Source organism: Tyto alba, unplaced genomic scaffold (genome assembly GCF_018691265.1).
Source record: "Tyto alba isolate M040663 unplaced genomic scaffold, T.alba_DEE_v4.0 Super-Scaffold_14, whole genome shotgun sequence".
Classification (NCBI taxonomy): Eukaryota; Metazoa; Chordata; class Aves; order Strigiformes; family Tytonidae; genus Tyto; species Tyto alba.
This window is the reverse complement of record NW_024881276.1, coordinates 48960660-48973734: the sequence shown is the minus strand read 5'-3', so window position 1 is coordinate 48973734 and position 13075 is coordinate 48960660. Positions and strand designations below refer to the sequence as shown.

Here is a 13075-nt window from a genome sequence, read left to right as displayed (position 1 = left end):
TCCGCCACAGAAACCCAGCACAATATCCTAAAGGGACAATGAAAAAGTTTCCACAGAAGAAGATTAAGTTTTGAGGGAATTATTTTTTTTTTTTTAGTTTTCAATATGAGGAAAAGAGAGGGCTTACTGTTTTGCAATTCATTTAATATTTTAATTTCAAGCAAAACCAACTTCCCGGTTTAAAAGTGGAAAGCATCTAAGAGAACACTCTATTTCTGAGCCACAGGCAGTCCTGATGGGACATGTCTGTCCACAGCACCTCCTGTGTCTGTCCTGCAGCCGGTGAATAAAAGTCCTCTGGCTGTAGTAGTGGAAGCTTCTAAACTGACTGTTCATATGAAAAAGTTTACTTTCTGCTCTCCTACAAAACTCCTACAGACTCCGACTGGCAGGACAGATGGAAGCTGGGTTAACTCATCTTTAAGGGCTGCCCCGCTGCACAGGTTTCATCTGTGCTGCTTTAACAATCTGCACATGAAATACATGAGACTGTGAAGCGTGACTGGATTTGCCCTTGGTTTTGATTTTGTCTGATATCTGCCAATTAGGATTTGTTCCAACATAATGAAGTGGGCTGTTGGCAGGATAGAATCTTCTATTGATCCCTGGGGCTTGGCAAAATAGAAACACAAATAAATGAATGGAATACACTATATAGTCTCTGGATTTTCACTTGATGTTTATTTCTGTAAGTGCTCATTTTTTTCTACATCTGCTTTCAGTTGTGCCTGTTTATATCAAGCATCTTCTCATATCTGTCAGCTTGGACTGTACTTACTCCTCTTCATGAACCTGAAATGCAATTGAGATAGTATACAGCTGTTAAAAATGGAACTGTTGAGGGGGTTTTAGGGTAAGTTCACAAGTAAATGACAAAAGCTTGTCTTCACTGATGCTTCTGCTCTCTGGTATTACCAGTTTGTATCTGAAATAGACTACCACCAATCTAGCCCACCTTTGCCATCTTACTTCAGCTAGTGATATAGGTTTCTTGTCCTCATGCTAGGGTATATATCCCTTTGACAGCAGATGACTTCTATACAACCCTGTTTCAATGCTTGTTGGTGTTTGTTCTGAATCACACATGCTTCCTAGTGTTTCCAGGAACATGGGTAGTAGTAGCAGGAGACAAGGTATTTCTAATGCCACACTATTAAAGCAGTCTCGCCAGTGCCTTTCTCTCCCTAAAGGGGATGTGTCATGACTTCTGGGACAGCACTTGCTTCTTGAACATGTTTTGTGGCAGCTACTGCCATTACTGCCACAAGTCCCTTTTTGTGGAGACGACACTGCGTGTACTATTGAGCTCATCTTTTGCCAGTGTAATACTCTACTATAAGCCAGAGCTGCCAAATCCATCTGACTAATAAAAACAGGCACCTACTTTTCTATAACTTTTGCATATTTGATACAGAAAGAGGGTACTAGTAAGATAGAGGGAATAAATGGCATTCTTAAGAGTATCTAAAGAAATAAATTACTCTTATGGTTTACCTATTTTAGTGTCTGTGTGATGCCATGGCTTTGTGAAATTATATGAGGTGGGTTTTTTTCCCTAAGTCTGCAATAATTTAAAGAAAAATAATATGTTGGAATCTTTTACTCCTAAAAGCTTCAGAACTTGTGAGCTTCAGATGCAGTACTGCTTTCTTCATACATGAACGTGAGAGACCAGATCTTCATCTAGTTTTATTGTAGCTCTACCTTAGACAATGGAGCTACATATGGTGGAACTGTTACCCCCATGAAACTTATATGACCTTAAGCATCGGAGATTTTGTTACACTTGCAAATGAAATACATAACAGCAATGACCCAGTTTCTCTTTCCATCACTCCTACAAGTAACAACCCCACTCTTACTTGACCTGGATGCCACAAGGCAAGCATAGATAAGCAAAGGTTTCTTTCCGTTCTAGACCAAGTTCTTAGGCACCTTTTAGTTTCATCAATATTACTCTAATACCATTCTGCTCAAGTGCAAAACACCACCAATATATTTTTATTTACTAATGACTTCCCAGCAGCTAAGTGACTATCACTAATATTTTCTTTTCATCCAGGTCTTCAAATCAATACAAGTTCATTGGAAGAGCAGTGTTAGAATATCTGGCAATCTGCAAGTGTAGTAGTCCCCAGGCTGTATTACATACACAGAAATCTACATCATCAGAGGGAGAAAAAGATAGAGCTTTTTAACATTGCTTGCAAAATAACCCCAAACCAACAGTTCTGGAAATTTATGGCTGTTGAACGCAGAGATTAGATGACAACATCAAGAGGACAGAGAATTAATTTTGTCTAAGCATCAGATTGCTGTCCTAAAGACTTACCTTAATGTTAAAATAAAGGGTAGACTGAAACTAAAAAACGTAGTAAACAACAATTTATTCTAGTCCGTGCTACTTCAAGAGATGCAACAGATCTTACTGCATACATAACATCTCCTACTGTGTATTGAAGAGTCACATTTACCCCATATGGTATAACCATACCTTTTTCATGCCAATATCTCTTGACTTGCTCCTCAGCTTATTAACCTGAGATTCAGCTATTTCAGCCCTTTCTTCGGCATCATCCAGATCATGTTGCTGTTTTCTATACTTCGAAAGGTACAGATTGGCTTGAGCTTCCTGTTGAGAGAAAACAGTGCAGCTGGTTTCCTCCTGTCCATGCGAAACAAAGCTTTCCATTTCAAGCAGGAAGAAAAGTGCCCAGCATGACTAGGTAACAGCTGTATGGGAACCACTTGCTTCCTGGAGAACTGAGACTGTTGTCTCACAGAGCTGACATTTCCAGTGACACTCTCCATGTTAAGTGAACTGGGAGGGTCTCAACATGCCTTCTGAGGGACTAGGAGAAAAAAGGACTTTCCTGTTGCTTCCCTCCCCCCCTTTCCTTGCAAATTATACTGCAATCTTAAGATAAAATTTAATACCTTTTTTATATATATAATCAACACATATGCTACATATTTTATTTTATATATATTATAAATACTTTTATACCTACAGGGTTTATATGAATATAAATACAAATATTAATACATGCACAAAATGTGCATTTATACTAAAGCTTCTATGAAGTAATGATTGTGGGTTTAGAACAATAAATATCTCACAGGTTAAAAGGCCCAAATAGTTACTTACAGCTTCCTCTGCTTGATGCTTGTAGCTCTTCACTTTTAGTTGTAGCTTGTCAATCAGATCCTGCATCCTGGCCAGATTCTTCTTATCTTCTTCTGACTGTATCAAAACACCATTAGTTGGGTTGATAGTGTAAAAAGGCCTAAAGAAAAATTTCTGTAGGTTGACTGAAGACGTCTGTAAGCCTGGAGGCTGAGGACTAAAAGAGAGTACCCTCCCCATTTATATGTATGTAAATACAGGTACATATAAACACATATGCATGCACACTTTCTGAAGTATACACATACATACACAGTTCCTTGCTCAGGGGTGAGGAGGAGTCTTGTTATTATAGAGCATGTCATTATGTAGTGAAACAGAGTTATGGGTGGGCCTAAAAATATGTAATTTGCATATTTAAAAGTCTAGCTTGGAGTCATTTCTGGTAAAAGGAATCAGGTTTAAGCTGTCTCACTCCATAGGCAGAAGGACCAGTTAATTCTACCTGCACACTGTATTCTAAGAAAACAACCTTTAGCCTCTGCATACAAAAGTCAAACAACAGATAGGGGGCTAAGTAATCTCCTAAAGCAGACGGATGGGATTATCTTCCTAAGAATGCTGTTGAAAGCAAAAAGAAATCTCTCTGCTGAAGGCCTTTTTCGAAAGGCAGGCAGCAACAGCAGCTGTTAGCAAACCCGTGAGAAGCTCAAGACTAGACTTTGCAGCTCAGCGATAGGTGACAGAGTCCTGGGACTGGGCAACCCTATGCTGAGTGATGCATTAGAGTCAACTGAATCCTTCTGGCTCTTTTTAGCAACATCAGCACAGCCGAGAGACATCTGGGCTCTGTCTTCTCTTGCAGCATGAATAGTCATCTAAGCCTGCTCCATATTAATACTGTGCTAAAACTGTCCAAATCCCAGCAATAGAGACTTTCTAACATTAGTTACGATGAATCAGGCAAGATGATAGTAGCCCTAGGAAGATGTTCCTCCTATCCCTAAAGCTTCCTACAATCAGAAAGCTCTGGCTACTGCCATCCTTCACTGAAACACTGACACAACTTAAGACACTGTTTGAGGGGACGCATTTCTTTCCAGTGGCCTAATGGTTACTACAGAGCTCAGCATACCTGGTAAGTCAGCTCTTTTATGCGTCTCTCAAACTTGCGGGCTCCTTTTTGGGCATCTGAATTGCGACGGAGTTCAGTCTCAAGTTCATTCTCCAGCTCACGAACCTGCCAAAAAAAAAAAAAAAAAAAAAAAGGAAAACCACTTAGCAGCAGATAATTTGGTTCACAGTTCAAGAAATGTTAATTTTCTCAGCATCTCCATAGAGTCAAATTTCAGGAGCAGATCAAAATGCCTCCTTTCCATTCTGCTTTTTCATAAATGTATTTAAGCTGCACCAGCAGTCAGAAGTGCAGACATATGCAAAGGCCAAAATAGTTTAAGTGAAGCAAGCATTGAAGAGGCTTTTAATGGTTTTAGGTGTTGGGGGTTTTTTAACTTTTTTTTTTAATCAAGGTCTTGGTCATCTGCTGTGCTACAACAGCTCCTTGTAGCTGAATGATGAAGGGGAAGCATGCTTCTGAGAATTGCTCACCTCCATTTTGTGAAACAGAGGAAAGCATTTGTAGTATCTCTTACTGGCCTCTCTGAATTTATCAGGCAGCCCTAGAGTATCTACCTGGTCCCAGTTCTGTAAGCAGGAGACAGTGATCCGAGGTTGGATCACAAACTTACCCTTGATTCCAGTTTCTGGATCTGCTTCTTGCCACCTTTCAGGGCTATTTGTTCTGCTTCATCCAGTCGCTTCTGGAGGTCTTTAATGGTTTGCTCCATGTTCTTCTTCATTCTCTCTAAGTGAGCACTGGTATCCTGCTCCTTTTTAAGCTCCTCAGCCATCATTGCTGCCTGAAAAACAACATTTTACAGAAGCTGTCTTATGCTATTGGATTATGTCTCAGAAGAAATGATGGAAGATTGATCTTGGATTATGCCCTATTTGGATCATTTCTGTACCCAAAGCTCCAGAGAGTATCTTGTGTGTGCATATCTTGCCTGGACAGAAAAAATACAAGGACAAAATAGCCTTGGAGGCCTTTTTTCCCCCTCCTTATTCTAATGCTGTGATTTAAGATTCCCCCTTGCCCCCTCCTCTTTTTTTTTTTTTTTTTTTTAAGTATCTGTGCTATATCATGTCTTCATTTATATTGCCTACAAGTAAGCCTGTGCCATTCACTGCAGACATTTTATGTAGAATTTATTCAAAACCTAATCTTGGTGTTTGGAGCTCTTGAAAGGTAGTAGCTTAAAACAACTGGCAGACAAATTTCCCTGCACAGCCATAGATGAGAGCTGCCTGAGCGGCTGTAACAGCAGAGCAGTTTCTGCAGTCTCTGCTGGGATAGGAAGCTCAGTCTCAACATCTTACAGAGTCCCTGGCCGTTCTGTAAGACAGGTAATAAGGGTGTCAGCTAGCTCATTCCTGCTTTGGTGTTTGTTCCTGACATTGAGAGCCATTTACAGATTTTGTACCCATCACTGAGCAGTCATCAGAAGACAGCAGTCATTGCAATCCAGGCTGGAGCTGAATCAAGGACAATCAGAAGCAATCTCTCTGGCAGGCAGTAACAGTGCTGTCAGCTGAGACGACCGTGGTACAGGAATAGCTTTGTCCAGGCACTCCAGACATGTAACTCACAGAAACCTCCAGTTTTAGCTTTCATTATATCTGTTAGTATAGTGTGATACATCAGCTGAACTCTGAAGACATGGATTTCTCCAGGTCTGTGAGAAATGAACCTATACCTGCCCAAATTATGCCTTCCCTAGAGGAAGAATGCACTCAGTCTCTCCTCCTGGGATCTTAGGCCTCATGTTTTTACAATAGACACCTAGTTCTAGGGTACCTCTTTTGGGATTCAGTAATTTTCTCACATCAAATTCTATGTACACCAAGAGACCGGTTATCACTTGTTCAGTCTGAACAGGTATAGCCTATCCAGGTGTATGGTTTACATTGATTCAAAGGTAACACCACCTGACCTTTGAGGATCCGTGACAACTGCATTCCTGGGGCAAAAACTCATAGCAAAACAACCAAACCCAAAACCTAAACATCAGGAAAAAGCCCTTCCTCTCTTTTTACATTGAGCCTGTTTCATTTTGTAGTTTCATCAGTTACTTCCAGATAACTGTGAAGCGCTTTGGATGTATTAGCTTTGTAACAAGCACAGAAATGGTGACCTGGGAAACACTTTCTTGGCTGTCCTATGACACTGTGGTACTGAAAAGAAGTGAGGAAGGAACCAGCCTACTTACATCTGTGATTGCTTTCTTGGCTTTTTCCTCTGCATTCCGGCACTCCTGGATCGATTCCTCCACTTCATTCTGCATCTGGGAAATGTCACCCTCCAGCTTCTTCTTTTGATTGATCAGGCTTGTGTTCTTTTATTAAGTTTTCCCCAAATGAACAGTGGAAAAGATGAAAAAGTGATGATTAGAGACATAACTCCTCTAAATATCATAGCACGCCAAGACTTACTGATTTTTGCAACTCCTAGATTACATAGAGCAGTATTTGGGAAAGGAGACTCAGGTATGTGGTGAAGGCTGGCCTTGACTAGCATATGTATCTTCAGACTGAGGAGATATTAAAAATACTCTCAAAGCTGTAAGTATTCCAATTTTGATTCAGATAAAATAATGAGCAATAGGGTGAAAAAGAAGAATGAATAAGGCAGCTCATTTTGGAAAACTAACGATCCATAATCAGTTAGTCAACAAGGTGATTAAAACAGAAGCCCCATGGTATCAGTGGGCTGGAGTAAACACCACAAAACATTGCCAGCCTGTAGCACAGTTTCATTTCTTTCTGACCATTATTTGGTGAAGAGAAGCTTTGCTTTTTAGCAAAACTGCTGTTGAGTCAGGGCATGCCCCTCCATGGCCCTGTAAAAACTGCAGTGTCCATCTTGACAAATTCCAAAGGCCTATCTTAATGAAGACCCGTGACCTGGCAGAGAGCACTTTGCAACGGGGCGGTTTCCTGCCCTGCACAGTACACTGGTTGTTAGAACCCAGCCTCTGCAGTTTGCATTGCTGAAAAACATAAGTGCCCTGCACAAAACCAGCACTTGTGTCACTCTTCCAAAGAAATGCCTCATCATCCCAGCCATGGCTTCACTAAAGCAGGAAACTCATTTTACAGCATGGAAGAAAGAAAGAAATCAAATTTACTCTTGTTATCTTCTATCATCGCTTTTTCTAGAAATTGTTTAAAGCAATTGCCTCAATCATCAGTTCCAGCTAACCTGAAGCAAGTGAAGTGGCATTACCTACAGAGTGTCTTACTTCTTCATTTTCTCACTTGAAGGAGGGCAAGGTGTGTCTGACTTATGACAGCCATGGACAAACAGTGTCAGTGCTTAATAGACAAGGCTCAGTTTAACCCAGTGAGGGAGAGAGCACAGAAAAAGCCAACCTGAGTGTGAAGCAGGTTCACACGTTCAGTGGCTTCCAGCAGTTCATGCTCTGCCAGCTTCCTTGCCCGTTCAGTCTGGTCCAGCAAAGCCCTCAGCTCATCCAGCTCTGACTGCAGAAGATTGTTCCTCCTGTCAGAGACCGCCAGCTGCTCCTTCAGATCTTCATTCATGTGTCCCAAGTCATCCAGCTGTACCTGAAGCTCCTATAACAAAACACATGTTTGTTTTTTTACCAGTGCAACTCCATTTCAAGCTGTTGTGCTTATATAAGAGGACCCCAGATTGCAGAGGTTGCATTGGGCCCACCTCAAGAATTTCAGAGCTTCTTTATTGGAGAAAGGCTTCCTCCACACTGTAAGCTGAATACATTTTTTGGTATGTGGTGCAACAGGGGAAAATCCTGTGTGTTCAAATCTGTGGGAGTTTACAGTTCTGCCCAAGGCAGAACTAGCTGCTTAGGCATGGGAAAGGGGATGACTTAAGAGGTGTTTTAACGAAGTGCACTGTTGTTGTTGTTGTTAAGCTATTACAAATATTGAGGCAAACAACAAAACTGGATATACACATGCTTCCTGTACTCCAGACAGCTGACTTGCTCTCCAATTTTAAAGGACTTGCAAGCTCACAAGAAAATCAGATTTTCAGTTCCTCATGTTGTAGCTTTCTGCTCCTGCAGGAGACTGTAACCAGCATGGGTTTTGTGACTGGATCTCATCCAGCTTGTATGCAAGTCTTGGAAGAAATCCGTATTTCAGTATTCTTTTCCACCAGACATGATCACCAAGGGCTTTCCCTGCACTTCCTTGGGAGTAGCTTCCTCTCTTAATTACCATCACCATTGATGTTTCACTCTGTGTTAATGAAACCTAGCCTGCACCTACCATTGGATGCTTGTGTCTGACAGCTCTTGGAGTACCTTTATTTGTGTCTGCAAGACACGTGCTGACTTTGTTGCTTCTGCAGCATGCCTGTTAGCATGGCTGAGCTGGATTTCCATCTCGTTGAGGTCCCCTTCCATCTTCTTCTTGAGTCGGATGGCCTCATTTCTGCTTCTGGCTTCAGAATCAAGGGTGGACTGCAGTGAATCTATGGCGCGTTGCTGATTTCTCCTGAAAAGGACATGAAAGGTGAATGGAGTCATTTTCCTCTTTGCACAGGAACATAGAACTGCATGCAATGGTACTTCACTTTCTGGAAGTGTCTCATTTCCAGAAATAGAAGTATGTTTCTGAATGACATACATAGCACAGGTTTCTAGTGCCTCACTGACATCTAACCGGCTGGTGTGCTTCACACCCTCAGCTAACTCCTGATCTGTAAGCACCTATAGCATCTTTCTCCCACATTTCCTTTGGCAATATTGGAGGAAGGAGTTCTCTCAGATCTCTTGTAAACTCAAGCAAGTACAGGTTTGAAGCTAACAAGAAGCACTTCAAGCTTAGCAGTCACTTACCAAGATATTTACTGAATCATTCACTGGGAAGTTTTATATCTCAGTCTTTTTATGAAGGCATTACTGGAGGGGAGTAATCAAACTGAAGGTAGGCAGCTACATTCTAAGCTAATTACTCTCGTCACTCTTTATAGTAAATGGCATGTGTAAGCTACAGTTTATTGCATCTCAAAGTAGATGTTGAAACACATTTCTTATGCTCAATTATAAGGCGAATAATTCAGGAATAGAAATCTGTGTTATGGACATCTAAAGTTAGACAAGATTAAACCCACCCTAATTAACAGCCTGGTTCCCCCTGTGAAAGACAGCTTAGTGTCAATTTAAAGATAGCAAAACAGATACAGACAGGTGCTTATTTTTCTTGACTCTGTAACAGTCAATCCTAAAACAAAAGTTTTGCTCTCTTACAACCGGAATGTAACTCAAAGCACAGAATATGACTCACATAGGGAAATATTTATCTTGCTGCTGGCCAAGTTTTGCTGAAAGAGTAGGAGTTCTGGGAAATCACTGAGTCAACAAGGAAAACCTTGAAGGCCTTATTGCTTCAGCAAGATACTGAACTCTGCCCGAGACTCAAGGAACAACACAGCATGTCTGCTGAACAACTTAGCAGCAAAACACTCATAACGAAGCTGAGGCATAAAGCATTGATTAGGACAGCTTGCCCTGAGATCTCCGTAATCCAGACATCTGCAGGACATCAGAAGATAGTGTCTAAAAGGACCAAAACATTATTTGTTTCTGAAACAATTAACATGTAAATCCTTATACCTATGCTGGCTAAGGTGGGCCTTGGACTTCCCCTTCTGTACTGACTAACAAACTATGACATGGTTCTTGGCTTAATAGCATTGCAACACTGAGTAATTCAAGGCCAGAGTTTTCTGACGGATTGCATACGCATTGCTGAAAATCTGCCCCAGTGTGGCATCATTTTAAGAGCATAACTCTTCAGACTAGACTTAGTGCTGAGGGGGAGAGGAGAGACAAAAGATATCATCCTTCTGTCATCTAATTGCTTATCATTTTTTCTGTTTAACCCTTTCACCTGCAAGCTCCTCTCTTCTTCTACTTTCTGTACCTCTGCAATTCTCACTGCTTACCCAAATGGTGTACACATAACGGCAAGCTCCTCACATCCTCCCACAATCAGCGTAGCTGTAACTGCATAAATTAACTAAATGCAGAAGTAAAGATTGCCTTTGGATAGCACAGGTTTGAGCACCACTGAGGTAGTACTGCTGATTTTGCCTGTGGTTCCCCTTGGGAGGCAGCCATCCTAGAGGATTAGGAGAAGGCAGCTCTCTAGGCCTAATTGTCTCCATACTGTAAACATAAAGACTCAGCGGGCCTTGGTCTGCTGTGACTTTCCTTGTGCCAGTTAATTGTGTTATGGCTGCTATGTGATAGGTATGATGGGCTTATGTGTACGCTGGCAGAGACTGAACTGACAGCAATGTGTGAACTAAGAAATGGTAATGTGGCAGGGCTACCCTTTGACAAATAATCAGAGCTGTTTTGGTTTCTGGTACGGACAGCATCTGCTTGTGCTGGCATAACTACCTGTGATGCATTTCACTGGCTTGGGTCTTGAGAGTATTTCTGCTTTTTTGAGATTTTCCCCTTAAAAAAAACATGCTGTTTCCTGCACAGTACCTTATATTTTCCATTTCTTCTTCCTTTTCTGTCAGTTTCCTTTCAAAATCTGCTTTAAGCTGAGAAATTTCAAGCTGAAAACGAAGGGTCTTACTTTCTTCATGCTCCAAAGCTCCCTGAAATAGAAAGCACCAAGGCCAGGAGTTGATATTTTTTTTTTTCCAAATCACAAACTGCTGCACAAAGATGATCCTTTCACACTTTACTTCCTGTTCCCAATAGCACTGTTTCCTCCCTACCTCTCTCTCTAGGCAAGGACATGAATGGCTTACATGGCAAAACAATGCATTCATTTGCCTTCTAATGCAACTTGGCAGCTGGAAAACTGAGCAGCAAGGTCCTCAGAGGACAAATTGTCAAACAGGCCATGGCTCACAAAAAAACCCCACAAAAACCTTAGGCCCTGCCCGTGTGGTTTTGATATCAGCAGATGTTCCCTGCTCCTCACCCCTATACAGACACCCTCTGGAGTTTCATGAGCTTGTAAGGAATAGGCAAAAAGCAAAACAAGATTGTTGTTGGAAGGGTTGAAGGGGTCCACACATCCCCCCAGCTCACATCATTAACTTTGAATCATGAAGTGTTGAAAGCCTCCCATTTACACAATATTATTAGGCAATATGACTTCAAGAAAAGGAATAAGACATCAGCTCTATACGACAAAATGCAAAAATACTCTGTCCACTCTTTCTAACTGACATGAAGACAACTCTGTGAAACAGGGGAGATTTGTTCCTATGTCTTTGTTCTTACATTTCTCTGGAAGTCAAGAACTAAGCTGACAACAGCCCTGTAGTGAAATAACAGGGCCCCTATATTTCAGGTCTTCCATAAACCAAGCTGGGTGGCATTCCGACTCCCTGTTGCTTGCATCAAACAGGGAAGGGAAGCAGAACTGAACATCGTATATGTTGGAAGTGCTCTCTGAAGGATATAACTGCACAGGTTTAGCCATGCTTCTCACGAGAGATGGTGGAAACAGAATGGAGGTTCTGAAGACAAAGCAGTAGAAAATCTTTGCTAATCTCCAGCCATCATGCAGCAGATACAGGTCAGCTGAATGCACATGTGATGTCGGGGACCCACAACATATTAAAGAGAGCAGCACACAGGAGTAGTGTGTCACCAGTGGTGACTGCTGGAGATCCAAACTCACAAGAAAGGGAGAAAATCTACACGAAACCATTTCTTTCACAATTCAAATAAAATACATCAACATTTTCGTTAGTTCCTAATTTCACTGAGCTGTTCCACACAATCCAGGGAAGTAAACCATGCCCCTTAGATCCCTCAAGAACCAATGTATTATTTCTAGTGAGAGGAGTTTATTGACAGAGCATGTAATCACTCTCCACATCTCAGAGCTATGGAAGACAGACATGCTCTTTCCTCTGCTCGGATCACGACACCTGCTTGTTTGGTTGTGAAATCCCTGCAAAGTATAAAGCATCCTGTAACAGACAAGTTGCACAGCATTTAAGGTATTAATGGATCCCTGTCACTGGGTGATGTTTGTTCCAGCAGATATTATTTAGAGTACATTTCAAAAGAAATGCAGCTTTCACTAAAAATCCTTTTCTCTGTGCTGTTTTACTTCTAGCCAGCAACACCTAGACCACTTCTTAGCTCTGCAATGCACCAAACTTTCAAAAAAACCTGACGACCTATCCCTCTAAGTGAGTAACCAGGATTTTCAGTCAGCTTGTTCTGTATTGTTTGTTTGTTTCTGGAAATTGGGCTGAGGCATCCCTCTTGGGTACATGCATACTTGTCACTGTAGAAATCAATGCAATGATGTTAAGTATGTTTACCAAACTCCTATGGGAGTCTAAGAGTTTCTAAATGGCTTGTTTTCACTTGGTTTCTGAGACTGCTACCATTTTATTAAGCAGGCTAGAGTATCCAACACAATCTCTGACACCTTATAAGATTTAAAGTCATCAGGAGGTTTGTTTTCTTATTCTCAAAACCAGGAAATGGGAATTTGTTGTTGGAAACTAGGCACTAGAAATATCTGATAAAATAGTATAAGACCACAATTCTCAGCAGTTCCTGAGTCCTGAAAGACTGAAATAATCTATGCTGAAGTGAGTGAGAAGGACTGGATTTTCAGGAGGGGGACAGAAGATTTCTGAGTTTCCTGAAAAGGAAAAAAAAAAAACAAAACAACCCAACAGCAAAACACCAAAACCTACAAGGAACTGCCTTTGAGAGGGCCTCCACTTGATGATCTTAGAGATGACATATCCAAAAGTCACCAGTCACTCTTGAGAACACTGGCCAGCAAGCCCAGAGGAGCTGGGTGAAGAGAGGTTGTACTCAGCTAACAATCAACACATTG

The 13075-nt window shown here is 41.4% G+C and overlaps 1 protein-coding gene across 1 annotated transcript in view; it reads right to left on the bottom strand.

Annotated features, from left to right (window-relative positions):
* Positions 1-658: 658 nt before the first annotated feature.
* Positions 659-13075, bottom strand: part of MYH15 (myosin heavy chain 15) — a 45573-nt gene continuing 33156 nt past the window's right edge. Inside the window, exons 34-42 of the mRNA XM_009972195.3 lie at positions 10735-10850; positions 8536-8728; positions 7619-7822; positions 6457-6582; positions 4876-5046; positions 4263-4367; positions 3149-3244; positions 2495-2632; positions 659-792 (exon numbers count right to left, since the gene is read on the bottom strand). Coding sequence (XP_009970497.1) covers positions 775-792; positions 2495-2632; positions 3149-3244; positions 4263-4367; positions 4876-5046; positions 6457-6582; positions 7619-7822; positions 8536-8728; positions 10735-10850 — 1167 coding nt within the window. The 3' untranslated portion in view covers positions 659-774. The remainder of the gene's footprint in view (positions 793-2494; positions 2633-3148; positions 3245-4262; positions 4368-4875; positions 5047-6456; positions 6583-7618; positions 7823-8535; positions 8729-10734; positions 10851-13075) is intronic.